The sequence below is a fragment of the Genypterus blacodes genome, unplaced genomic scaffold (assembly GCF_046128005.1).
Source record: "Genypterus blacodes isolate CSIRO-AG114 ecotype Tasmania unplaced genomic scaffold, CSIRO-AGI_Gbla_v1 ptg000148l_1, whole genome shotgun sequence".
In the NCBI taxonomy this organism is placed as follows: Eukaryota; Metazoa; Chordata; class Actinopteri; order Ophidiiformes; family Ophidiidae; genus Genypterus; species Genypterus blacodes.
The window spans coordinates 120,562-146,905 of NW_027466950.1; the positions used below are offsets into that span (position 1 = coordinate 120,562).

Below are 26,344 nucleotides of genomic sequence, written 5' to 3' on the forward strand. Positions count from 1 at the left end.
GAGCGCGCCGCACTTTTGGAGCTGCCAGTGGCGCGGTGGGGAAACGAGCGTTAAGGGATCTACGTCTACACCACGGAGAGGCGAGGAACACACACACACACACACACACACACACACACACAAACACATTCACACACACACACACACTCACACTCCAGGAATCGCGGGCAGACACAAGAAAAATCAAAAAACCCTGGCTCTTCCCAGAGACGCTGCGGACTCAGAGGGGGACTGGACGCCGGGGGTTGTCGGTGTGTGTGTGTGTGACCTCGCCACCCAACAGAAAAAAAACAACAACCCCACGCCGGTTTACGCGAGAGACCAAGTGGACTCGATCCCGACAATGTGCGGCTCTGTCGGGGCTCTGATTGCAGCAGTGTGTGCATAGGATGCATCCTCCCCTGGCTTTTGATGCTGTGCAGATCCACCCTCCTCTCCTCCTCAGAGTGATGAACTAATAGGCAATGATTCTTCTCCTCGGAAACCCACCGTGTTGTTCTACTGTCTCCACGTTAGTTCAGTTTGTTTACCGGCGGCCTGTCTCCTCCTCCCGGTACGACACATGCAATTTCTAGACTCTATTTTCTATGATCGACTAGTTGAGGTGGCAGCATTTATACGCCAGAAGAAGGAGGCGAAGAAGAAGAAAACACACCACAATTACGAAGTCTGGCAGAATACTGACTGAATATTTTCCCCTGCCACGTGAATGAAAGCGCACAGGTCTTGGATATAAAGCTTATTGTCCTTTTTTTTTGTTTTTGTTTTTCTATGATCAAATTGGCAGCCTTGTCCTGGAGAACTGATCCAATTGTGTTATTATGCAACCGCAAGGATCTGATCTATATCTGGGTGTTTAAGCCACTGGATTGCTCTTCGCCCAAATCAATGTGGTTTCTTTGGAACATTTTCAGCAAAGGAACGCATATGCTGCAGTGTCTTTGTGGCAAGAGTCTTAAGAAAAACAAGAATCCAAGTGGTAAGCGAATCACCGTTTATGCCTTCACTCCTTCCCTGTGTATTTGTTTGTGTGTGTGTGTGTATGTGTGCGTGTGTGTGTGTGTGTGCGGTGCATTATTCGTTTTTGTTTGTTGTAACGTTTGATAGATCTGCAATCATATTTATGCAGCGAGTGGATGCAGAGGCGCCGGGAGGGAGGAACAACTTCTTCTGTGCGGCTACTATATCGGCGAGCCCGGGGGCTTGAGGGGGGACGCGAAGCGCGCACACACACACACACACACACACACACACACACACACACACACACACACACACACACACACACAGCCCCCCCTCCTCCCCTTGCATCACCAGCAACACCACAGCACCCTGATCTCCCAACTTTTTTTTTTTTTTTTTTTTTTTTTTATATAAATAGCTTGGTCTTATTTTGTTGTTATGTGGAGCTGAGAGAGGCGTCCGATCCCGCCGTGACTCCCCGCTCCCCGGGTGCTCCATCGCGGCTTTACCGCAGCAGCAGCAGCTCCCCCCGCCCCCCAACCCCCGTCTCCCCCCCCCCCCCCCCCTCCACACACTCTGCAACACACCACTTCTCGATTAAACGGGGCTATACACGCCGTATTCAGCCGGATGAGACAGCTGATTCTTTCATGTCTGTGTCTCTCAGGCGGTTCGCAGGCCACATATTGATCACCCTGGCCCATGCACCACGGGGATGAATTGATCCGGTTTCGGGTATTTAGTCCGAAAGGAGCCGGACGCCGCCGCATTCATGCACATCCCGCACTTCAGCCGTCGGGATCGTGGCGGTTGGAGATGCTGGACTTTTTTTTTTTTTTGCGTGTTCTCCTCCTCACCATCGGCGCAGTTGTGGCTGATTAAAATGTCAGTTTACAGCCTCAGTGAGCAGACTGTTTATTTCAACAGGCTGTTGTGTGTGTGTACATATGAGGTGAAGAAGAGAGAAGGAGCCCCAGTCCTGCCTACTTGTTACCTCAGGTTGTAGGTTTGAAGTTGATGTAGTCAGCAGCAGCACTGCAGTATAGTAGATCATCATCTTACTGTGGTTTAGCTGTTTTAACCCCCTGCTGACACCACAAGAAGCAACAGCAAAGCAGCCCCACTACCAAATAAGATTAATTTAGTCTGAGCAAAGGCAGCAAAGGCCTGCATAGTCTGGCGTTTTCATACAAATGAGCAGTAAAACTGTGGTCAGCTCTGAGCTGAACTAGTAACACATTCCAGTGTTGTTCGGGGGGGGGAGCTGCAGCAAAAACAACAACTTCAACCGAGGCGCACAACCTCTGAACGTCTGAAATCAGAGGAGTCGTTCTCACCCGGCGTTCACCGCGCCGAGGCCCGTTGGGTGAACTTGATGATGTGAGCACAGGATGGTCAGGATTTGTGCTGAAGCAGCAGACAGAACCGGCGTTGGCCTGAGATGTGAAGTAGGCCAAGGTGCAGACTGTGTCAGTGGAGTGCAGCTCTGCTCCCTGTGACTGAAAGATGCAGGCCACTCACAATGATGGAAGCTACTCAGTCACATGCATCAGATCAGGCAACAGATTTCTTCTAGAACATAATTAGACGTGTTAAACAATCCCTCTTTTCACACCAGTTCTCTTCACATGACTGTTTGGCTCTGCTGTCAGCAAAGGGCAAAGACAGACGAAGGTGTCTGTGTGTGTCTCTCTGTTCAGTGTAGTGCTCAGTGGACCTGAGCTGCACAGGGCCCAGAAATAGATCTCCGACTCAGTTTGGCTGTATTTTTAGTAACACAACACAACTGAGAGAACAGAGAGATTAAGCTAATCTGGCCGCCATGAGCTTTGATCGATGGCATTTCAGTTGTCGTCAACACTGAAACATCTGTGTTACGACCCATAGATGGGCTGGCTTTGTCTCCACACACACACACACACACACACACACACACACACACACACACACACACACACACACACACACACACACACACACACACACACACACACACACACACACACACACACACACACCAAACCTGATGCATCATTAGATCAGCTGAAGAGGCAGAAGGCTGTGGATTCTACGAGGGTCTTTTCCTCCTGCAGATGGCACTTACTGTTCTCCTAGAATGGGTTAATATTCGCCTCACATGGGCAAAACAGGGGCAAGATCTTGTGGTACTTTCTCCCTGTGTGTTTGTGTGTTGCTGTGAGCCATATTTGTTGTGCTGGAGGTGTTACACAAGCACAGGTGGTTTTGTAGTTTACATGAAAACGGATCCAGAAACAAATTTAGACCTTGTAAGTAAAGAGACACTTCCATCACCAGTCAGGGTTTTCAACATAGAGTCCTCAAGCTTCATTGAAGGTGTTTTCAAGATTTCTGCTTGTAGAACCTATGAGTGTGTGTGTGTGTGTGTGAATGCAGGATGTGTTGTTTTTCTGATGTGTCATCAAAGTACAGAATAGGTAATTTCATTGCGTCTCTGTTTGGATGTAGAGCTCCCCCCCCCCTCCCCCCCTCCCTCCCCTCCGTCCTGACACTTCTCTCTGCTTTGTGTCAAGCCGGCACCAGTCTGAGCTGTTGTGGTGTAGACGTAAAAGCAGATGACTGCAGTGTATTTTAGGCAGTCAGTCAGCTGATGTTCCAGTGTAGCGTCATAGCTGCGTGGTGCTGACATCACACCAGTCAGGGGATAGACTCTCCCTTTTTGGATTCAGCCCACTCGCTAGATAAACAATCCTGTCACGCTGCTTTTAACCAAGAGGAACAAGCAGCAGATGTTACGTCATCGCCTAGGTTTCCATCCAGTGAAAGACATATCGAATTCAAAGTGACATGACAGAAAAGCCGCTGTTAAGAAGTCAAACAAAGAAACACATTGTATTCCAACATTAACAGTGTTCTTTCCCAGATGTGTTGTTCCTATCATGTTGCATGTGTATGGGTGTTTTGGACTCCTTTTTGGTGTTATGAGGTCTTTCCCAGATGTGTTGTTCCTGGCTCCAACTCCAGCGTCATTACAGCGTGATGTACTGCAACCAGATTGAACTAACAACAACAAAGAGCGCTTTGCCCAGCGTTCATTTTGTGGCGCACTATACCGGCATTTCTATTGTTTTCATGTTGCCAGAGTTTTACTTACTTATACACGGATGATGGGAAATGCTTAAAGTAACATTTTCTTTATGCAATAGGTTTAAATATTGGCTTGGATTTGATTTTGAAAGCTGGATACCTGATGCAAGTGAAGATTTTTGGTTCAGAGTTGCTGCAGACAACAAACCCACTCAATTTCATCGGTACGGCGGGTGATGTTCCTTCCTGTAAATACACTGCATTCACCTTTAATAACCCCTCTGCAGTCACGCCATCGCCACCAGAATGATGAAGTTCTTACAGTCATCAGTTAGTTACATTCAGATTATAAGGCATTTTACATTTATTATAGTTTACAGAACAGATGGAAGTAGACAAGACAGGAAGTGAGACGAGACCGTCAGAACAGCCAACCGGTTAGTATTCTTTTAGCCATGTCTCTATTGTCCAGGAAGACCAATGTTGCATTCTGGGATGTCTTTTGTCTTTGTTGTTTGTTGTCTTGTTGCCCTTATCCCCAGCATGCTGATGTTTATGATTTATTAATTCAATTGGGTAATGAAACTCCTAATTAGAAGGGACAGATTTACATTTCACCCTGCAGCCGCTGAATATGCTGAAGTGACTACATCGTTCTTGTCATAAAACGTTGACGACATCATTGAATGGTGCTTGGAATTACGATGAATGTTGGTGGAATTATCACTGATGCATTTTGGGTGTTGTAGTTGTAAGGGAGGTGGATTGTAGCAGCCACGATAACTGAAATAAGAGATAAACGATGGATGTGTGACGAGGAGTAAAATGCAGCAACAGCTTCTTCACCGTGATGCTCGGTTGCTCCTTAAGTACAGCAGCTTTGACCCTAAGCCGTAGCTTGACCTCACATCAGCGACCCTGTGACCTCAGATAATTCATGCCTTCATTCCCACCTTGCAATTGTAACCCCTTAGTGACCAATGGAAGACCCCTATCTTGATGAATGATTTAGTTTGTGACACTTGGAAGGGCCTAAAAATGTGTGGATTTAAAGGAATTGTGTTTTCCATTATGTAGACATAATCCCAATAGACAGATAAGCAAGCCAGTTTGGACTAATTACTTTAAAAGATACTGGGACTGCTGTGACTCTTATATTTACACGTTTTAAATGGAGAATTATCTTTTGTAATTGGCTGGAAGGTGTCACCTCACACAAAGTCCAAACCAACAACCTCACAACTGTTTGAAATCAGCATGCAAGGGACATTAAACCACAATTCACCATATTAACAGTTACTGCTGAAATGGATGTAATCATATCGTTTAAACTGGCCCCAAACAAAAGTATCTGATGATGATACACTCTGACCTCACACATACACAGAAATGAGAAGCTTGTTTTTGTACAAACTGGTTGTTTAGGTACATCAGGAGGCCACTTGTTGTCTTTCAGATCACGAGTGTTTACTTTAAAGGTCCCACATTTTATGACACATTCTAAGGCTATTAACTAACATTATTTTTGTGTTTTTCCCCATCACCCATTACCCATTATAATCCATGAATATGCAAATATGACCCTTCCTGTAATAAGTGCTACTGCTCCGGTGGAAACCAACTAACACAGCCACACAAACCACACATGGCATTTAAATATGGAATTAAGCCGACTCCAACAAGTTCCATTTCTGAACAGTGATTGACTTCCACTGATTGGTGATGTCACAGGTTGTGTGCTCAAGTCACTAACTCAGATTTGCGTGAGGGACAGAAGGCTCTTGTGTTAACCTGCACACACATAAATCCATAAAGTTAAATGTCCAAGAGAAAGAACTAGAAGAAAAGCTAATTTTATGTGTGGAGGCGTGTTTTAAGAGCAGCTTCCTCCTCTGCATCATCACCCAATTGTCTCTTGATGAGATTTATGTTTCAAATGTCAAAGATCTTATTTGTTTTCATGTCAAGTTTATGAATCTTAATGTAAGAAATTGAAGGAACCTACTGCAAATTACCTTCATATTCCATTTAGTTGGGTATTTACTCTTCAACAGACCTTTTCCACAGCCTGGCACTATCTTATCTCCCATTGTATAATGTCAGTTGTCATGGTAATGGTTTAGAGCAAAGTCGATGATGAAGACGAGCAAGCATGTGAGATAAAACTGAAACCTTGTGACTTTCTTTAACTATTGAATACACTTCATCAATAACTGTGTAAATTCAGTGTTTCCTCTCCATGTTATTGCGTCTTTTTGCAACTATGAAACTTCCAAAATTGTCTCAACCGCAGCAGGAGATCAAGCGGTGTTGGGAATTGGGAAATGGCAAAATTTGCAACTTGGAAAAATGCAGTCAAGCAATTCTGTAGATCCTGTTACATAAATGAACAAAAGCAATATTGCAGTGATCTGTACCTCCATGTTTATGCATCTGGGTTTTGAGCGTTTCAGCCAATAAGCATTCCAGCGACGTCATACATAACATTTCACTATTTGGTGTAGACCACCACCAGATGAGTTCAATGGGCCATTATTAGACAAATCTCAGAATTGTCTGTATCAGAACAGAGCATTACAGAGAGCCATATAATACGGCTTGTTATTGTGACAAAGTGACGTTAATTGGAGTGGACCCATAATCATTCCCCTTGGAAAGCACAACGCAGGAAATCAATCATATTTGTTTTTGGAGTTATGGCATCCAACAGCAACAAAAGCAGTCGCCATGACTCTGCACACGTCATTTAGCACGGCTCATCCAACAGAAGCTAACGAGAGAGAAATGCGACTACAGATTAAACACTATGATGTAACCGCCACGGTTGTGTTGTCAGGTGAGATTATGAATGTAGGTTATAATTAGCACAGGGAAGTTTATAGATTCCTCTCAAAAATTGGCACGTCCTCGCTTCCCTCAGCTGTCGGCAACGATCATTCCATTTGAATGAATCTCCATTCCTTCTTCCAGTATTTTTGTGCTCCCACATAACTGTTGGCTCAGTGTGGCCCCACCATAAATCTTCTGGAGCGCTGTTTTACTCATTCATGCCTAAAAACGCTCAGAAATTCTTGAAATTCTTGGTAAATGTGCCCCTGACTGAGTGAAATCTTGCCATGCACTCTTCTTTGTTAAGCAGAGTATGAGGAGACGTCTGTCATGTAATCTGACATCACATGGACATGTTAATAACCAGTTTCTATTGATGGACTCCTTCCCCTCTCACGTTCTAACATCAGAGCAAGAGCAGCATTTTCTTTGAAAATCCTGCCAATTTGAAGGGAAAATGACCAAGAGTTTGTACTTGTTAAAGGACACTTAAGTCGTTTGTGAATGATACCCATGGTGGTTTAATATGTGGCAACAAAGAAAAGGCAGTATCATTAAAGGGGTTGGGGAAGATTCAAACAAGAACTCCTACAATTAGAATAACAGCAGGGTTGGCTAAAAATATCCTCCTCCAACCATCATGGCATGTTGCTAAGCCTCGAACCGAATCATTGCAGTAAGTTTGTGGCTGATGATACACAGGCAGGCTGCAGAGGTAACTACCTGCGACGTGTCACGTATTTATTAAGGGTCATTCTAAAAAGAGCACTGCTTTAAACCGCATTGATGAAGTGTGGGTTCTAAAAATAGCTGTGCAGCACGCCCGTCCTCGGCGCGCAAGACAAACGGGAGGAAAGTGTCAGTAATGGAGCAAAAAGTATGTTCTTCACAAGTTTATTGACCTCACATACTGAGGTTGCTGTTCTATTAGTTTGATCAGCTGGAAAGAGGGATGGAGTTACACGTCACTGTTGTGGTTATGTCACAGGTCAATGAGAAACGCTGCTTGACTCTTTATCTTATGGGCACAAAGAAAATGGCACCGGTATCATCAGTTTCCACCGTGAATTAATTTGGTCTGCGTCTGTCCTGCTCTTGAGAAATATGACCTGCATAGGTGATGAGATTCAAGTACCTGGCTGCCATTACGCCTCCCTCTGCGAAGACAATAAGGTTTACATACAAATCGGCACACGAGAGAGGGCAAATGCAAAACGAGGGGGGGGAGTAAAGCAAACTAGGCTATATCAAGGTAACGGGATTAATGTATTTGTGTGAACCAGCTCTCCTTCCTCATCAGGATGCTTCCCAGCAGCTCCTCTATGCAGCAGCTTCTGTCGGTGGTGAGGGGAAAGACGGCCCATGAGGCTGCTTGCCCTCGGAGGGGGGGGGGACTCGGTTGGGTGGGGGGCCTGGGTGGGGGGGCTACAGGACCTGTGCTGGATGGTTCACAGATTGAGCACAGAGCTGATGTCTGTCATGCTGAAATAGTTCACTTTTCCCAGATTTGGGGTTGAACAGCATCTTATCCCCCGGTGCCCCCATTTATAACTAATCAGTCGAGCATAGCACCAAGCAAGCTGAGCGAGCCGCGGAAGCGTCAGTGCTGGAAAAGAAGCTACTGGAATTTTATTAATAGGATTTGATTGCTTTTATTTGTCATAGAAACATAACAAGAAGCTTTTAAAACATGAATCTGAATGTAATTTATCTTATCAGATCAACCTTCAATACACCCAGGTCAATACACTCTGGGCCATCAGATCAACAGATAGTACAACCGTCAAATTCTTATTATTTCCAAACAGCACTAATGCACTGAGGTTGGATTTGTGTTTTTAGCTGCTGGTGTAAGATATTCTACCTTTACTTTAACTCACACTTAGACTTTTCCCATTTTCTTCTTTTTGAATAACCTTGCTTCAGCTCTAAAAATGTCACATCTATCACAGCTGGACCGTTTACTACAACTTTCCTCTCCTAACACCAATGTATGAAAACAAGTCAAGCTGCTAAAAAGTATCATTCTGATGTCAAATAGACTGCTTTAAAACTCATTTCATGCCTGATTTATGTATCGCAGACAAATACGCTCAGAGTGAGCTGCAGGTAACGTGCCAGTGAGGAGTGATTACTTGATTGTTCGGCGATGTGAGTCAGAGATACAGTTCGCTACCTGTGGCGTGGAAGGTTTTTTTTGTGGCAAGTATCATGTGGCTGGATGTGAATTACAATGTGATTGCTGTGACTGTGCTGATTTAGAAGGCAAAGCGTTTTTCTTTTTGCGTTTTTTACTATTTCTGTGTCGTATATCAAACCTAATCAAAGCATTTGCGCTCAAAGCCCTTTCACAGTTTTTCCTTTCCACTGTTTCTCATGGCAGCTTTGTTTCAGTGGCTGTTGTGGATTATATTCCACACTGAGGGATGAAATTGGCCATTTGTAGAAGTGTGCTGACATGATCCTGCTCCAGATGGGAATGAGTAACATGATCAATGGAATTCCTGACGGCTCCGAGGAATGATCTGTTGACCGCCTCACCTAAATGTGACACAGAACTACTTTATTCTATTCTATTGACTTTATTTTTAGTCATATAGTTGGGGGAGAACTGTCGAAGCTGCAGAACCGGGCAGGCTGAACGATCACTTATATCATCTTTGAATTGCAAATGCAACAAATAATTAATGCGGTCACTGAATTTAACAAGGCAGAGAGCAGAGGTTTTCTTTCAGATGGAGGCGATATCATGTAAGTGGGACGAGAAGCTGAAGATCTGGTTGACTAAATGGGACAGCATGTCTCGATACTCTGCAAAGCCTGGAATGAGGAGGTGGCCACTTTTTTAAATGGGACACGTGAGGAGCAGTTTCCATAATACCTGGGCCGTGTGTGTGTGTGTGTGTGTGTGTGTGTGTGTGTGTGTGTGTGTGTGTGTGTGTGTGTGTGTGTGTGTGTGTGTGTGTGTGTGTGTGTGTGTGTGTGTGTGTGTGTGTGTGTGTGTGTGTGTGTGTGTGTGTGTGTGTGTGTGTGTGTCATTTGGAGCTCAGCTTGTTTGAAGACGGTGTTGGAGAAGTGGTGCAGTCACAGCGGAATCAAGTGGAATTCTTTGCTTGCACGGTTGATCTTTGGACAAGCAGGACAACGGAGCCCTACATAAAGCCTGACAGCTCACTTCATCAACCAGGACTTTCAATTAAAAAGTGTTTACAGATGTCCCACTTCCACCCAGCAGGGAAACAAGCTTTGGGATTGTGAGTGGCTACGGCCAGCTGGAGTTTGAGTGGCGATCAGCTTGTGTGTTTCATTAGCGACAATACTACGAATATGATCAAAGCCTGCAAATGTGATGACTTCATTTACTGATTAGAAATAATAATAAAAAAACCCCAAAGAAAAGTGTCACAGAAAAAACAATGATTAACTTTCAAAACTTAACTTTCTATAAAGATAGCAGATTTCTGAAAACAATGCATGTTGCATCTTTGCTTGGCATTGGTGAGTCCCCATTAATGCCAACATGTTGCAACCGGCCAATGGAGGAAGAGTAAGAGAATAGAACTGTTTGTGACTTTAAACACAATTGCAAAATGTGCATAGAGGTTATTGTCTGGAGGGCCATGAAGTGAGGTTGACCTTTTTCCTTATGCAGAGCTTAACCATACGTTAGCACTGGACTAACACTGACATTTTGGAATGTCAATTAAGGCATTGCCATCAGCCGGCCGCTTTAAATCAGATGTATTTGTGAGAAAAATATGTGGCCTTGAAATAAAAAAACCCAATACTTTAACATTTCAGCTACACACACACACACACACACACACACACACACACACACACACACACACACACACACACACACACACACACACACCATGGTTTATTGGAGGTAAACCTTCATACAGTCTATTGGACGATATTCACGTGTTAACATTACTATTGTTTCATTCTGACAGATGACACCTCTCCATAGTTTATACCTGGCTTTACCCGTTATATGGACAATTCCATTATTCCCCATTCTTTTCTACACAACTCAAAATAGACACTGCAGCAAGAAAGTACTGCCTTTTGCTTTCCCCACTTGGTTTCCTGCCCCGTGTCTTCTGGATGCTCCATAAATCATCTTGTAATTTGACTCATCCTCTGCCCTTAATAGTAGGATCTACGTGACATATCCCCTCTGCTCCTGCGAGCGTGGAGGTGTGCTGTTGAGTGAGGAGCACCGCTGTTACACTCTAAGCAGGTTTCCCCCGAACGCATGACACTTGGAACCGCTCAGTATATCCAGGACCCCCCGGGGATTGATCACACGATAGCAGCTGCGGTGCTTGGGTGATTTTTCTAGAAGCCGCGGAGCTCCCGTGCCGGGATGATACTCCGCACTCAACAAACCGATGAGGTGATGAGAGAGATGGATAGCAAGGGAGAAGGATGAGGGTACATTTTTTAAGACTCTGGATTATTGGTTTATAGGAGCAGAGGTCAGTGTTAAATCGCAGTTGACACATGTGTAGGCACACTTGAAATCCATCATCATTACCAAATAATGCATGGTGAGGTGTCAGGAAATGTGTCAATATGATGCTAACAGTCAGAGTGGATTCGATGAGAGTGGTTTTAGTGGCAGTGTAAGGGCCTTTTATCAGTAGAGGAGGAAGAGGATAGGAGGCTGTTATGGCACAATTCACTGGATTCATTCAAAATGTTTGACTTTCATTTTTTAAGGGTGACATACATATTTCATGTTCATATATTGAAGCCTCTGTAATGATTTATTATGCGAACAAACCCATCAAACTACTTCTGCTGCCTTTTGCTGCAGCACCGCTGTGCAGAAAATGAAAACAGGCCAGTACCTTTAAAGCTCCCAAGACTGTTCTGACTGGCCAACTGTGTCACCCTATGGACTAGAAAACACTGACGCTGGTCAAACACTTGCACGCCTCATACTTTGTAAGTGTGTCTCACCAGGTCGCACCAGTGTTGCATGGTGACATCATCATATTATGGAGGTTAAGGACTAACCTGAAACAAACTATAAAAAATAGGAAAAAACCCAAACAATGTCCCATTTAAGTTTCACCTCTAAATAACATTGGCCGACATTACAGATGTGGTAAACATTAAGCAGTGTGTTCATGTTTTGGTACCAGTTGTGTGAGTTTCTTTGTCAACTCTTAAACTGCATTCATGTCCTGATTTCTGCTGATTTTAATGGACACTGGATGTTATTAGATGGCAGCTTGTTAACGGATTATCATACCATTAAAATGGTCAAGTCAGTATGAAATTATCATCTATCTGCACTATGAATCTAAAAAGAATAGCTGATACTATATTTGTGATTGTAATGACATAATGAAGCATAAGCATTATGGTCCATTTAGGATTATAGGTGACTTCATTCAGACAGTTTATACATTTGGTATGAAAACAAAGTAAAGTTGCCCAAGACGGTGTTGAAATGTACTGAAACAACTCTCAAATATCCTCCGGCTGAACAACTACTCCCCTTTAGAGTGATGACTGACGTAATTAGAGTGGTTATGTTGTTAAAAGGCTGAGCTGGCTGAGACTGGAGGGCAGGGCGGAGACTAATGACTTCAGCCACAGACGTCCACAAACACCATTTGAAAGGCTGTGATCAGTGCCAAAGCTGTGACCAACTCAATGTTGAATTCTGAACCGTGTTCCATTATTCAAATGTGGTAGAATATCGCCGTAATGGACATACAACTGTATATGTTGTATTTAAATTCCTCTTCAAATGACTCCATGACCAAATATATGAAAATTGCGAAGACAGCATGTAAGGCAGTTGCTTTAATGACATCATTGACCCCATTTGCTGAGCTGCTGTCACTGATCAGTAGACGATTACACACAATATTAGAAATTAAACAGAATTTATTAACACAAATAATTCCCATTATATCCATGTGTACGCCGGTGTAAATCACTTAAAGTGCCACCTATAGCACACATGCTAAAGGTCATTAGGTCACTTAAATGTAACAAACAAAACACCACGCTGCATTTATCATTATAATACCATTATACTGTATAACCTGGAACATTAATTATAGGGCAACAATGTCAAACCAAATCGAAAGAAAAGGTTAAAACTGTGATGTGGTGATGTGATTTCTCTCAACACCAAAGCAGTGATGTTGAGGTGAAAAGAGTTTAGAGATCCTGAATGCTACTGGATTGAAAAGAAGTGTTCATTTATTCAAACCACCAAATTGGTGTGTGTCCCCTTTATCAACACCCTTTCAGTTAGTGTTCATTGATCAGGGGCTCATCGTATCTCAGCGACACTGCAGTGCTAATGTATCATTATGGTACATGGTTCAAATGTCAATACACAAACCAAAAAACTGACGGTGGCAAAGATCCATTTATTTTGATTAATGACAAGAGTAACATGCTGATGTTGTGACCCGGTGGTCCTCCTCTGACCTGCTGTAACATGCTGTAATGCTACCGCAGCATCCTCTGTTGTGATTGAATCAACCACACCGAAGCCCTAGATGTTTCTCAGGGAGACATACTGAATGTAAACATCACCTTTAAGTAGCTCCTGCTGTGCATTTGGACGGCAAATGAAATCATAGGGGGCGAGTTTTGTCCTTAGATAAACTGCTCAGCACATTTTAGTGAAGTTGCCGGAGCCTGTTTATCTTCATTTCACCATAAATTAAGACCTGTGTAGCGGTTAAAGGAGCAGGGATTTTAATTGATAGAACTGGGATCATGAATTTCTGTGAGAGAGAGAGAGAGTTAGCAAACGTTGCATCATTCAAGTGTAGGAATACCAGCTAAAGCTTAATGCAAAGCGTACTTGTTTCTGTCGTTATGATGACCAGTTTCATTTCATCAGCCTCTGTGTTTGCTCTCTCTCAAGTGCTTCCATTTTCTTCCACACACACACACACACACACACACACACACACACACACACACACACACACACACACACACACACACACACACACACACACACACAGTCTGGCAGAGACATTTCTATTGTGCCAAATACAGAATGATAGTAGGTGTGCATTACTACAGCATTTAAAGGCCAAAAGGATTTTCAATACCAATTTGAGTCCAGTCTCACCTTGAATACTCAGGGATGGTATTACAGCGATCAGTGGATCAGTGAACTGGTGGATAAACAGCAGGTGTTGTGACTTTGTCCTGTGTGCAGGATGAATTACTACTGATCACACAGTCGGAGTCAGAACACAGAAACGATGGCTTACTACAGTACGGCTTTCCAACACCCAGGGTTATTTAGGAGGAAATACTGTGCCAGGTCAGCTGTTCTGCCTCTTTCCTGTGCTGGATGTACTTTTTCATGATTTGATTAGGTCTGATTGGTGATATGATTTCATGACTCACTGTAGGCCTGCAGCTCATTTATTACTGCTGCCCATCATCTGATTGTGCTCCACACTGTCAGAATAAACTGAGCACAGAGATTCTCTCTCTCTCTCTCGCTCTCACTCTCGCTCTCTCTCTTTCTGTTGCTCTGTCTCGCTCTCTCGCACTCTCTCTGTTTGTGTGTCTCTCATGCTGTCTCAGTCTGTCTCTCCCCATTCTCTGTCAGTCTGTCTCTCTCTCTCTCTCTCACACTCTGTCTCTGTCTGTCTGTCTGTCGCTCTCTGTCTGTCGCTCTATCCCTTTCTCTCTCACTGTCTCTCTCTCACTGTCTCTCTCTTTCTCTAACAAAGACCTGTGTTTCAATGATAAATATATTTTTTAAAAGCATACATAATGGAAAAGTGATGTTTGCCTCTTCTCTATCATCCAGTCTTCCTCTATTTCCTTACTTTACATATTCACACCCTCACCGAATTCACACACAAACACATTCTCCATGTCTGTCTCACTCTCTATCTCCGTCTCTGTCTGTGTCTCTCCCTCTGTTCAGGGGTCTGTGCTGTGCGGTGCTGGAGGTTGTGTGCTGGCTACGGTTTGCTGTGTAGATTTTTGCTGCAGTGCAGCAGGCAGTGTGCTGCTGCCGCTCTCTCTGTCTGCCTCTCGTTCTCTCTGTCTCTCTGCATGCATTCATTTTTGTGTACATTATTTGGGAGCAGCGGAACAATTTCATACAGTTTTGTTGTAATACAAAAAAAAAGGCTTCTGCCCCTCAGCTTCCATCTCATTCATCACGCCCGGCAAGCCCAGCACTTTGTTGCTTTCCAGTTTTTCCTGGCCGCTCACATGGCTTTGTCAACATTTCTACAATGACCTTTTGGAACTTTTGATTTTCCTGCATATTTTCACCCCAATCTTGACCTTAAATCCCCACAGTTTTTGGCTGGTCCCCCCTGTGGCTGTCCTTTATTCAGAGAGCGATAGAGAGAGGGAGAGGGAGTGAGAGTGGGGGACAGAGCCAGTGAGAGCGATATGGGCAGGCAGTGACTCAGAAACCTGTTGTGCCACCAAGTCTATGGCTTTCTCAGCAGAAAGGTCTGCTGTTTGCAGTTGTACACAACAGGGTAAAAACTGTAACGCATTCAGGTGCAACAAGACCGGGGACCAGACATCCTCAGCACCAGAGGACAGCATGCGCATGAATTCAATTCCCTACAAATCAACATGTAGTCCATCTCACAGTCGCCTTTATCTCTGTCTTTACAGTCACATGCCATACAGACAGCTCGTAAGCGGCCGGTTCACCAACACCATTTGGCTGTTACATGACAGCACTTGACATTTGGGATAGGCCACCTTCAGCCAACGGAGAAAGTGTTAGCATAATCTGGGGGATATCATTATCAGTTGGAAGGTTCTAGAGGGGAGATGGTGGTGGGGCCTCTACAAGTGGGTGACAGGCGAGGTGTGTTTGTGATTGAGAGAGAGGGAGGGAGAGAGAGAGTCCATGTGTGTCCATGAACTTGTAAATGGGTTAAAAGGTTGTGTCAAGATCTGCGGGACTCCCTGCCCAGGGTGTGAAAACACCAGCAGCAGTGCTAAGTATAAACAGAATCCTGCGTGAATTCTATCTTTAAAACTAACTGGGAAACATCAATTTAGATACAGTTATTGGCCTTCGCAGCCAGATATGGAGCCAGCATCCTTTGCTAAGGTTATGGAGCGGCGTGTCCGTAAAGCGCTGAAGGCTGATGGAGAGCATGGTGAGTCCCAGTGTGAACCTAGGAAGCATTTTCATGTGAGTCTTGACCAAAGGAGACAATAAGTACAAGTGGTAGAAGTAAAAGTAAAGTGCTGTCAAAAGACTGAGACATGATGTGTGTGTGTGTGTGGGTGTGTGTGTTGTTTGTGTGTGTGTATGATCAAACCTTGCAGAAATAGTTCTTATTTGACAGCTTCACGTATGACCATTTGAAAGAAGTACATAGAGATGGTGGGAACCTCATATTAGCAGGGAGAAGCTTATCGATGCCGTCTGCTTCCAAACTGATACACTTAATCACTGCAATGCAGATGATCAAACCTGAAGGTCAAACTTTGTAGCGTGTGTAACTGTGTGTGTGTGTTTGCATGTCTGTATGTGTGTGATTCACTTTCCCAATTATTTCTTATGCAGCAGCATGGCGAGAGAGTGAGGGACGGGGAGATTTCATTATGCATGCGGTGCCTTTGGAGTTTATTTTTTATTATTTGCCTTGCATAAAATATGAATCTGTGCAGAGGGAATAATCAAGTCAAGTCCAGAGATGCATGGATTTGACTAATGTGATACCAAACTCACACACTTTCTCCTCTCTTTAGTGTTCTGTTCTCTTCTTTGTACTTCATTTCACCTCCTCCACACACAAACAGAAACACATACAAAGGAGTGAGAACAAAGGAATGAATAGAGTCCCAGTATACTTCAAAAATATGTTAGATGAAGTGACAAAATAACAGGCCGGTGAACACATAGTAGAACAATATGAAGTAGGGGTGGGAAACTGCAAGACACCTCCAGATACCATGTTACAACGGCTCTGAGGTGCGAGTATGATATGCATTTAAAATATCTGTTTCTAAAATGAGAATATCTGGCTTAGAAATGTTCATTGAAGAATGTTCATGTGTACTAACGTTTAGGTGCTTTAAATGTATCCTGAAAATGTCGTTCTACAGAACTCAATGTATTTGAGATTCACCCAATTTAACAAATGCAAGTATGGCATTTGAACAATAACAGTGTCTAATATTTAAAATGTTAACTAGTTGATGATAAACAGCTGAATCCTGAATTCCACAACAAAAAGTGTTCCAAAACCCATATTTGTAGAGAACAAAAAAGCCTGAATGGGATTGAATTTTAGGCTAAAGTGTATGAAGCATGTTAGGAAAACTGGCATTTTAACAACACTGTATGAGTGAATATAATGTAGAGGAATGCTTATCGGCCAGAAAGCATGTTTACGTTTTTGTGACTCTGCAACTGCTGAATTTAAATGAACCAAGTTAAGCTACGTGGTATCTTAGTTTAGCTAAGACTCGGCAGAGTTAGCGCCGCCAGCTAAGCGAAGCTACATATGGTAGTTTGTTTGTTTGTTTTTCTATGACAGGGTTTTCATATGAAATTGTCCCAAAAAAATCTCCCCAAAAAATCCAAAGTGACTCCAGAGTTTAACATTTAAACTGAGACGCTGCTCATGTTGACCGCTAGCTAAATGTGATCCTTCAACCAAATATGTCTGCAAAGTATTGAGGCTTCATATGTACAACTGAACTGCACATGGTCATGAGTCACTTGTTGCCAGAGATTGCGGCGGCAATTTACATGTACGTTCACCCTCTAGATTAGTGTTGGAACAAAGATGGAGGTGCAGAGATTAGTTTTGTTGCTCGTCACTGAACCGAGACCGAAGTCGGGCTCTGCACGCCGGCCCCTCGCTGGTGACTTGACCAGCTGCGTCACGCTTTGACCAGTTACAGCCAGGAGGAGGTCTCAGAAGTTGAGTAGACAAAGTTTGCCTTGAGGCCCTGCACAGGGAACACAGACATCACAGCATTACGAGCCTTGCAAGTTGTATTTAAATGAAGTATACTGGGTGTTTAATATTCTGCAAAGTAGATTCAGAAACACCTGTGGTGTGTTTGACTCATTGAAAGTCTGTAAGCTGCTGTAAGTCTTCATAGGTTTATACACAGACAACACAGATGACAGATCTGAAGAGAGATATAGTCTGCAGTCACGCTTCAACATCTTAGCCAACATGTGATGTAAGGATCGCTCTGTGATAATGACTAAATAGATAGGGACACGCACATAGCAACCGAGCAACGATTCACTGGCTCCAAGGCCAAACACCAAGGCTGCCTTTTGTGAGGCTCTCAATGGAATCATATCGACACGGGAACTTTGTAATAGCTCAGGGAAAATGCTGGGACACATTACACTAACCTATGAAATGAATGGGAGTGTATCAAAAGGAGGGGGAGGTTTGGGAAACACAGGTGGCAAATCTTTCTCCCCTTTGTACGGTAACAATGGATGGCTTGTTATCTAAACTAGCCACTGTAGCATTGTTACTCCTGTCTGGGTTTATTCAGAAGAGACATCTTTAAAAAAAAAAAGTACTGCAATATTCTTCCATTATGGTGGCACTGGTGTGGTTATTTGGGAGCTGGAAGTTAGATGGTGTGAGAGCCAAGGTGGTTTAGCTGACAGGTTTGGCTGCTGGGTCACCATCGCAGGGATAAACCTTACACAACATGTCCATGACATTTCTGGCTTGTTATCTTCTTTTATTCATTGTGACACCTTTTCTGTTGAGGTAAATGAATTGTATATAACCATGTGGAGGCCTTGTGTTGCTGTGAAATGCCATAACTGTAAAAATGTTATCGATTTCCTGTAGTGCTTTCTGAGAGGAGCGCACTAGCGTTATCCTATAGTTCCAGAAAGTCCCAAGGTTTCACAAGTTTCAGTTGCGTTTCTGTCTGACGCGCTTCTCTTGTCCTCATCAGACATTTTTAGACTTAAGAGACTGATTTGACAGCTACAACAAGGCTTATAACGGGAGATAAGCAAGCAAAAGCTTTTTTAAATGGCGTTTATATGGTGGCGGAACACTGCCCAGAGCCTAAAGTTACACCCTACACCAGGACCAGAGAGAGAGGGGAAAGTGAAATCCTTCCTCCTATTCACTTCCTTCTTTCTGCTTTCCGCTTCCTCAATGGACCCGGTCAGCGCAGTATTGTTCTAATGTGTTTCATGACTAAATGATGGAGAGATTTCTGCGTGCTGACCCATCACTGATATTAATGGCTGAATTATGAAAGGGGGGGAGCTGGAACTACAATATATATGAACTATATATAGATGGTTAAGGTTAGGAAGGATGTTTGTATGGCGTCTGAGAGAAAGAACCAAGCTGAGAGGTCTGACACAGGTTTCCGGAGCGCATGTCCTCATCCAAATTCAAAAAGTATTTACCTTTGCACTGAGTACACGTGTGTATCTGGTGTCTGGATGTTTACGGCATAACAGAGAAACAAATCGAAATCATCCGTTTGTCCTCATGCACGTTGAAATTGACAAGCGCTTGGTGTTGTAGTTCAAACCTCTGCAGTCGAGCAGAGAGCAGAATCTAACATTACAACGATGACTTGAGTGACCTCCCCATGCTGCTGTGGAGAATCACATGACTGAAGTCTTTGTTAACGACCATTGAAGCCAAACATGGGATATTTCCCCAAGTGCCTCCACAGCTTAGTCACAGAGATGAGTTTAAAGTGAAAATCATTGGTTTAGAGGGTTTTTTCTTCTAATAAACTTATCTAGTCTAATCTAATCCTGTGCTCTGGTCTGACCACTTCATGACTAATCACAGACTCTTGTATATTACTGGAGGCCATGGTGGATCCATCATGAAAAGAAGGTTTAATCTTCAATGTCAGTTGCAGAGGTTGTGTGACTTGTCTTTAGAGGGCAGCAGAACAGAGCATCAACAAGGGTTTTTTAGGTTCAATCAATCAGTTCAGATGGGCTGTAATGAGATAATAATGAGGAGTTCTTTCCACTGCCTTGGAGGTTCCCTGGCCTTCTAAATTGGATCCCTCAGGTCATCTCTACAAAGATCTTTTCTACTTTTCCTCTCAGTAGCCTACTTGTCAACTATTCTACTCGTCAACTATGACTGTCTACTGCTTATATTCATCCTTAGATTGAATTACCACTGTCCCAAACAGTCCACTTTGCAATATGATGTGATCAAGGTAATCGATAAAGATGATAAAGGACCCACCTGTTCCTTATTTTTCTCTCATTTTCCCCAAGAAATAGTAATATCATGATGCTTGCTGTATCGGATTTGAAGTGTGTTTGCTGAATCAGAGGACTTCACCTGATTTGGGAGTTGGTGTCTGTTCTAAATGTTGACTTAAGACAGGTGATGTAGTGTAGCTTCTCAGGAGTGAGTGGAGCAGGGAGGAATGTGCAGTGCGGTTGGTCCCCAGGAGCAGGATTGAGAACCACTGCTGCCATGGCAACAACAAACACTGCCTAATAGAGAAATAATTAACTATTGGCGAAACACAGTACATTGGCAGGTATAAAACTCCCAAGACAAGTAACATTAAGCGTACAAACAGCCCATAATACACTTGTACAGCAGCAGGCTCACTCTGTAACCATAGTGATGATAGTCACTCCATTCAAACAGGATGTGCACAGTTGTGAACATAGTTTCAAGGCTCTCGGTCTGACTTCATCCTTTGGCTTTAATGTGTTTAGTACTTGTTTTGTGCACTGGTAAGATTTATTGGCACCTTGTATTCTCTAATAAACTCCTGTGATTGATTGATCTGACTTTTTCATCTGCCTCGCAGGGCATTCAGCGTGTTCTCCGGTCTGTCTCTCTCTTGGATTAAAAGACCAAACAGAGCAGTTGGGCTGTTGGGCATCTGCACGCTTTGTTAATGCCGTACATCATATCTTATAATTAGATCAGGACTTAATAGCAGACATAAGTCAAGCATTCAGATCACTTGATTTGCATTACTGTGCGGCACTAAGAGCTTTGCCCACCCTCCTAACCTAACTAGCCACCCACCTGATCCTCTCCCTGGCCTGGCTCCTTATCTTCCTCCTATCTGTTTGTGATGCACTTTATTTCCCTTTCCTCTGCTATATCACTTTTCCCTGCAAGGGCAACTCCGGCTCCCTTAGACCAGATCCAAAGTGACCCGTCAGTAAAATCTGATCCTTTTAGCCTGAGCAGGACTGGGTCTTTTGTGTGCCAAAGTCCTGTTGATGGGGCTAAATGTCCTCCCAGCGCCCTCCAACTCACCACAACAGCAAGAAAAGGTCTTCTAATATCTCCAGCGAAACTTAATATTCTGTTGACACTGACAAAGAAAGGTGCGACAGATAGAGGTGCAAGCATTTCCCTTTAACCAAATCAGCAGTCTTTCTGCGCAGTGTGAATGGAGATTGAATAGGGATGTGCGACAATCATGGATCAATGTGGCCCCCGAAGCAAAAATATCTCGTATCTGATGCTTCATAACAAAATGAGCATTGACAAGGAAGCTGAGCCCCAGCTACTGATGAACCACCTCAAACAAGAAAAATGGAATGTCATCACATTATGTTCCAGGCAGATGGACTGTTGTTGATGGAGCAAAGTTCTACACAAAACAAATTTCCTGTTCGTAGCAGAGGAGAGAATAGTTTCACAGTGATACCATTTGGAAATTGGACTGTGTGTGCCTGTTTGAGCGGTGTCGGACTCGAAAATGACTGAGAACTTACGGGTTCATCCAATTTCATTCAAAGAGTGTGGACGTGCTGTACAATAGTAACAATGAAGTTATACATCACCATTAATTCAGTTGAATCTCATTGAATCTTGGGTTAATGTATCATGGCTGATGCTTGCCTACTATTGTGCTGCTTTCATTCTGATTAACTGTTTTTTCAGTTCCTTTCATATTTTCAGAACTCACTGGTGGGATTTTCACTTTTGGACATGAAAATTATGGCTCATTGTTTCAGTTTTTCATGTAAACTATCTAGAATTTGCTCCTGCTTCATTTAAATGATTGCCCCTGGGATTTTATTTACCTTAAATGTACCTAGACGTTATCTTATAGAGAATAAGGTGATAGTGAGATAAGCTCAATTCACTACTCAAATAATCTGCACATTATATGCACAGAACAGTGTTTACCCAGTGTTTACTCTAGAAGTGATATTTCCGTTATCTTACTTCTTAAAATGTTCTTTTAAATATGGAATGTCCTCAAATATTCATCCATTTGACTATGGAAAAAAGAAACTCAAATTAACAATAACATGTCCCAAAAATGTAAGAAATGTTAATATTTTATCTAATTTCAATGAAAACCATTCAAAGGGCGATGTTATGCTCTTTAATAGTAGGGAGAATGTGTTTGAAATTGTCATTTAAGGTTGGAGGCTACAGACATATTTCCTGAGACGCAGGTCATTAACCTGAGAGCTTAAAGCCTCATTGGTCCTTTATTCTGTTACATGTTTACATCATTATGTAACACATTTGAACAAACCTGGATAGACACAGCCACAAAGTGCAAGGCCAGAGATTTATTTTCGGACAACATCCGTCCTTCACAGGCTGTTCCAGCTCAGGCCAGTCAGAACAGAGAGGCTTCCTCTGGGTTTTGTTTTCACTCAGTGTGTGCAACAGTGTTGCTGCAAGGGACTGCAGAAAGAACTCTCTGTTTTTGAACATTAAAGAACAGAAAGTGGTTCAAAATAGACTTCTAAATGAAACTTGGAGTCTGTATGATGTCACCTTTTAAATCTTGGGCTCATGTCATCTAATATCATTACAAATGTCTTACATACCGCCCCAGTATCCAAGGTCCCAGTGCTGCTGCGTGTGAAGCATACCTGTGCACATGGGGCCTGACTAAATCCAGTTGTCAAATTTACTGATTCGCACTGGTCCTTATTTGATTAGCCGGTTGATGTGAGAGTTGGCAGCAACGTTGATGGCGAGGAAAGGCAAGAGCAGCGGACAAGGACACCGAGTGAAACACCAAGGTCCTTCGGTCACACACACACCCTGCACCATGCCACTCCTTGCTGCTGAGCTCTTCGGAAAACTGCTTCCTCAGACTCTCTGTATTAATGTGTGTTTTGAGGTGATCTTATTAGAGGTGCTGAGATATAAATAGCTTGGCCACTAAACACTATTTGTTTGGAATTGAAAGCACAGGAGAAAGTGGGCGACAGGACACCTGAGGGTTAATGGTATTGTGGTAAAACTACAGCATAAGCAAAAAGAGCCATCAGTGCAGCGAGGCGCCAGATGTGCCTGCTGCCAATTAACAAGGAGATAGATCCTCTGTAGGTCTGTCTAATGTCATAAGTCAAACACATCTGCAATGAAAGCTGCGTTTGTTGCAAAATAGAAACCCCAGCATACGGATGATGTATTTAATTTATAAAGTCGTCCTCTGAGTGGCTTCAGCAGTCTGTCATGGCATTATCTGTGGCCTTTTGTCTCAGGCTGTCCTGTTTATCTACATCATGTCACAGCGAGAGAGGGATCATGGCTCGGTTATGGTTCAGTATATCACAAAGAAGATAGGTCATATGTTCAGCCCTGTTCTTATTACCATGTGGTCTGACATGATGTACAGCGGGGCAACATATAAGGGATGAGATATGAGCCGGTACATAGGGCAATTGCTGTCGGCTTTACTATGTAATAAAAGCTACAGGCTCCTCTGAGGATGGAACACTAAGAGCAGATTTGTAGTCTTGATGATTTTCTAAGCTCCATCCTCATAGAATGATTAATATTTAATCAGACACATTCTTGACGTAGCTGACAACTGTTGAAAGCAATATATGTTTAACGCATAATGCTGTGTTTGAAGCTCATTTGACTTTTTTGTAGTTATTCTATAAGCGACTTTCCATATGCTGGCTACAGGCATCTAGTTTACTGAGTGATAAGCCACTTGAGGCAATAATTATTTATTGGGTGTTGTGATGGGGCCTGTGTGCGTTTATGTGTGTGTGTGTGTCACTGTGTATGTGTCTGTCCATTCACATAACTCAGAAACAGCTGATCAGATTGGGTTGAAATGTTTACAGTAGAAGGAGAATATATGTGGCTCAGATCTGGTTTCCACTGTTGTTCCACAATTAATCCTTCCATCTATATGTTACACTAGTAAAAGCTTATACATACAACAACGAACCTGCTTCTAGTACTGATAAACATACTGTCAAATTATTACTTATAGTAGTAGTACAAGTATAGTCAAGGGAACTGTTTTCAAAAGTACAGAAATGTGATAAATGGCCATTGCATGTTACAATAGATCCTCTAATTATGTTTCCATAGCAAGAATCTCATTGAATAATTGAAGAACCGATGAGTGATGGCGAGGGTCTGCAGTCTCTGATTGCCCTCGTTCTCCTTGAAGCAGTGACGGCTGCAAGGACTATAGACTGTCCATCTCTTACACACTTGTCAATGCGTTGTTGTGTGTTTTCAGTGATTGCGTTGCAGTTTTCGGTGATCAGTTGTGTTTTCAATAGTCAGAATTGTTTTCAGTAGGATCGGATGATTTGTCACTGTGATCTAAATGGTTTGTAGAGTGATCTGATGTGTTTTCAGTAAGATGATGGTGAGGTTTTGTCAGGGGACCCATAGGTTGCATGATTGGGGAGTAGTCAACCTCACCAGTGTAAGGGGTCTTTGTAAGTGTTCCTGCTGTTTTTCCGTGACAGAAAAAAACAACACAACAATGCATCAGGCAGCATTAAGTGGAAAAGTAAGACTAGTACAAGTACACTTCACTGGCCTCAGTCCTAGTTAGCTTTTTTCCATTTCTTACTATCTATCTTCTTCCTGAATAATTGCTGAATTGTATTTTTCCCTTTGTAACATCCTTAAATTTGCCTGCAGAGGTTTTTTCTCCTTGCCTTCTTGGAGAGCTTGGGCTGGGTTGGGATCCGTTGCTGTGTCAGCTTTTAAAGCCTTTTCAGACGTTGCATGTGACATTAGGACGCTCAAATTAACTTGACTTTGCAAAACTAGTAAGTGATAATATAATCTATCCCACACCAGTCCAAAAGTTACCACTGGTGCAAACCCAGTCCCCCATGAGCTCATACCTGCCAACTAACTGGTTCCACCTACAGGACAGGGGCTCATCTTAGACTGGAGAGGAGACCTCCGACATATCTATCAACTCTACCTACTGTATACTCCAAGCCCATGTGGTCCAATGCATAATCAAAATAGCAACAGCTACTATTACTATATTAGCAAGCACACAGCTTAAGAGTAAACACATGTTAAGTTGTTGACAGCAGGCACACCTCAGCTTCTGCCTCCAAGCGGTTCAGAGGCAGATAGAGGAGCAGGAGGGCGAACTGACAGATGTGATTATTTCCTCAAGAAAACCACCTTGAATGGGCTTCAGTGATCTTAAACGTTGGCAGAAGTGAGATCCAGCTCGGTGTAACAGAAGGGGACGGCTGTGCTTCTGGGGGTACTTCAACTGCATTTTGAGTTTGCAGTGCTGTGGCTTTTTACTGGTCAGTTACAGATATCAGCACAAGCAGTAGCAGTAGTACAGGATGAATGTATGTAGGGGTTAAAAGTGATAATCCTTAACTTTGCTTGTGCTGTTTTTGTTGTATTGTTTGACAAAGTGTTGTGGGGGCTCCTCCAGCCCAGTAGGGGGCAGCATGTACTGTCTTTGCTAGTCTGCAGACCGCAAACAATGTTACTGAAGGAGAAGAAACTAGCTTTTTTTCGAGTAAACCTCCTTCACTACAAAAGAGGACGTTCCCCATGATTTGTTTGGGTACATCAGCGAGTGACATCACCTCTCTGCGACAGTTGCATTTCGCTTTGAATTATGGGAGTTGTACGGCAAGCTGCTGTTATTTCCTTCTACAATGTTAGATGTCGGTCACGAGATGCAAAACTAAGTATTATCTCTTTAAAAACATTGCTCAATCTGTGCTGTGATCTCCAGTAAGGACAAGTATTGTATAAATTCTGCCATCAGCGTATAGATACACATACATGTTCAGTTCTGGCAATTGTTAAGTGTTTTCAATCTGTTGTTTATCCCATTTACCAAACAAGGCACTCTAAAGGTCCCACGAGTCACAAAGACACAGCGGTTACATAAAGATTACAGCATTAACACCGTATTCTCCCTTCAAACCCGTGTCGAGGAGCAGCTGGAGACTTGCCACTTCAATCTCTGCTGTGTGGCGTTGCCCAGAGGCCTTGGTTAAAGTTAGAGCATGAACAACTCAGCAGAAACGTAAAAAAAAAACCCAACCCTGATACATTGAAATATTCATCATGGTTTTGTCATTGTTGTTATTTATTGATGGGATGTATGTGATGGAAATAGAGTTGTGGTTATTTCTGTGTGGCCAAACATGCTTATGAAACCTCTGGGAAGCTGCTGTGTAAATGCTGAGTTTGTCTGTGGAGTGTGTGTGTGTGTGTGTGTGTGTGTGTGTGTGTGTGTGTGT

The 26,344-nt window shown here is 43.1% G+C and overlaps 1 protein-coding gene across 2 annotated transcripts in view; it reads left to right on the forward strand.

Moving 5' to 3' along the window:
* Window positions 1-771: 771 nt before the first annotated feature.
* Window positions 772-26,344, forward strand: part of fgf14 (fibroblast growth factor 14) — a 91,641-nt gene continuing 66,068 nt past the window's right edge. Inside the window, exon 1 of one of the 2 annotated variants that reach the window (XM_076165699.1) lies at window positions 772-979. In XM_076165699.1, the coding sequence (XP_076021814.1) occupies window positions 772-979 (208 nt within the window). Of the gene's footprint in view, window positions 980-15,937; window positions 16,011-26,344 lie in introns of those variants that run through there. The other variant, XM_076165701.1, reaches the window with a different exon arrangement.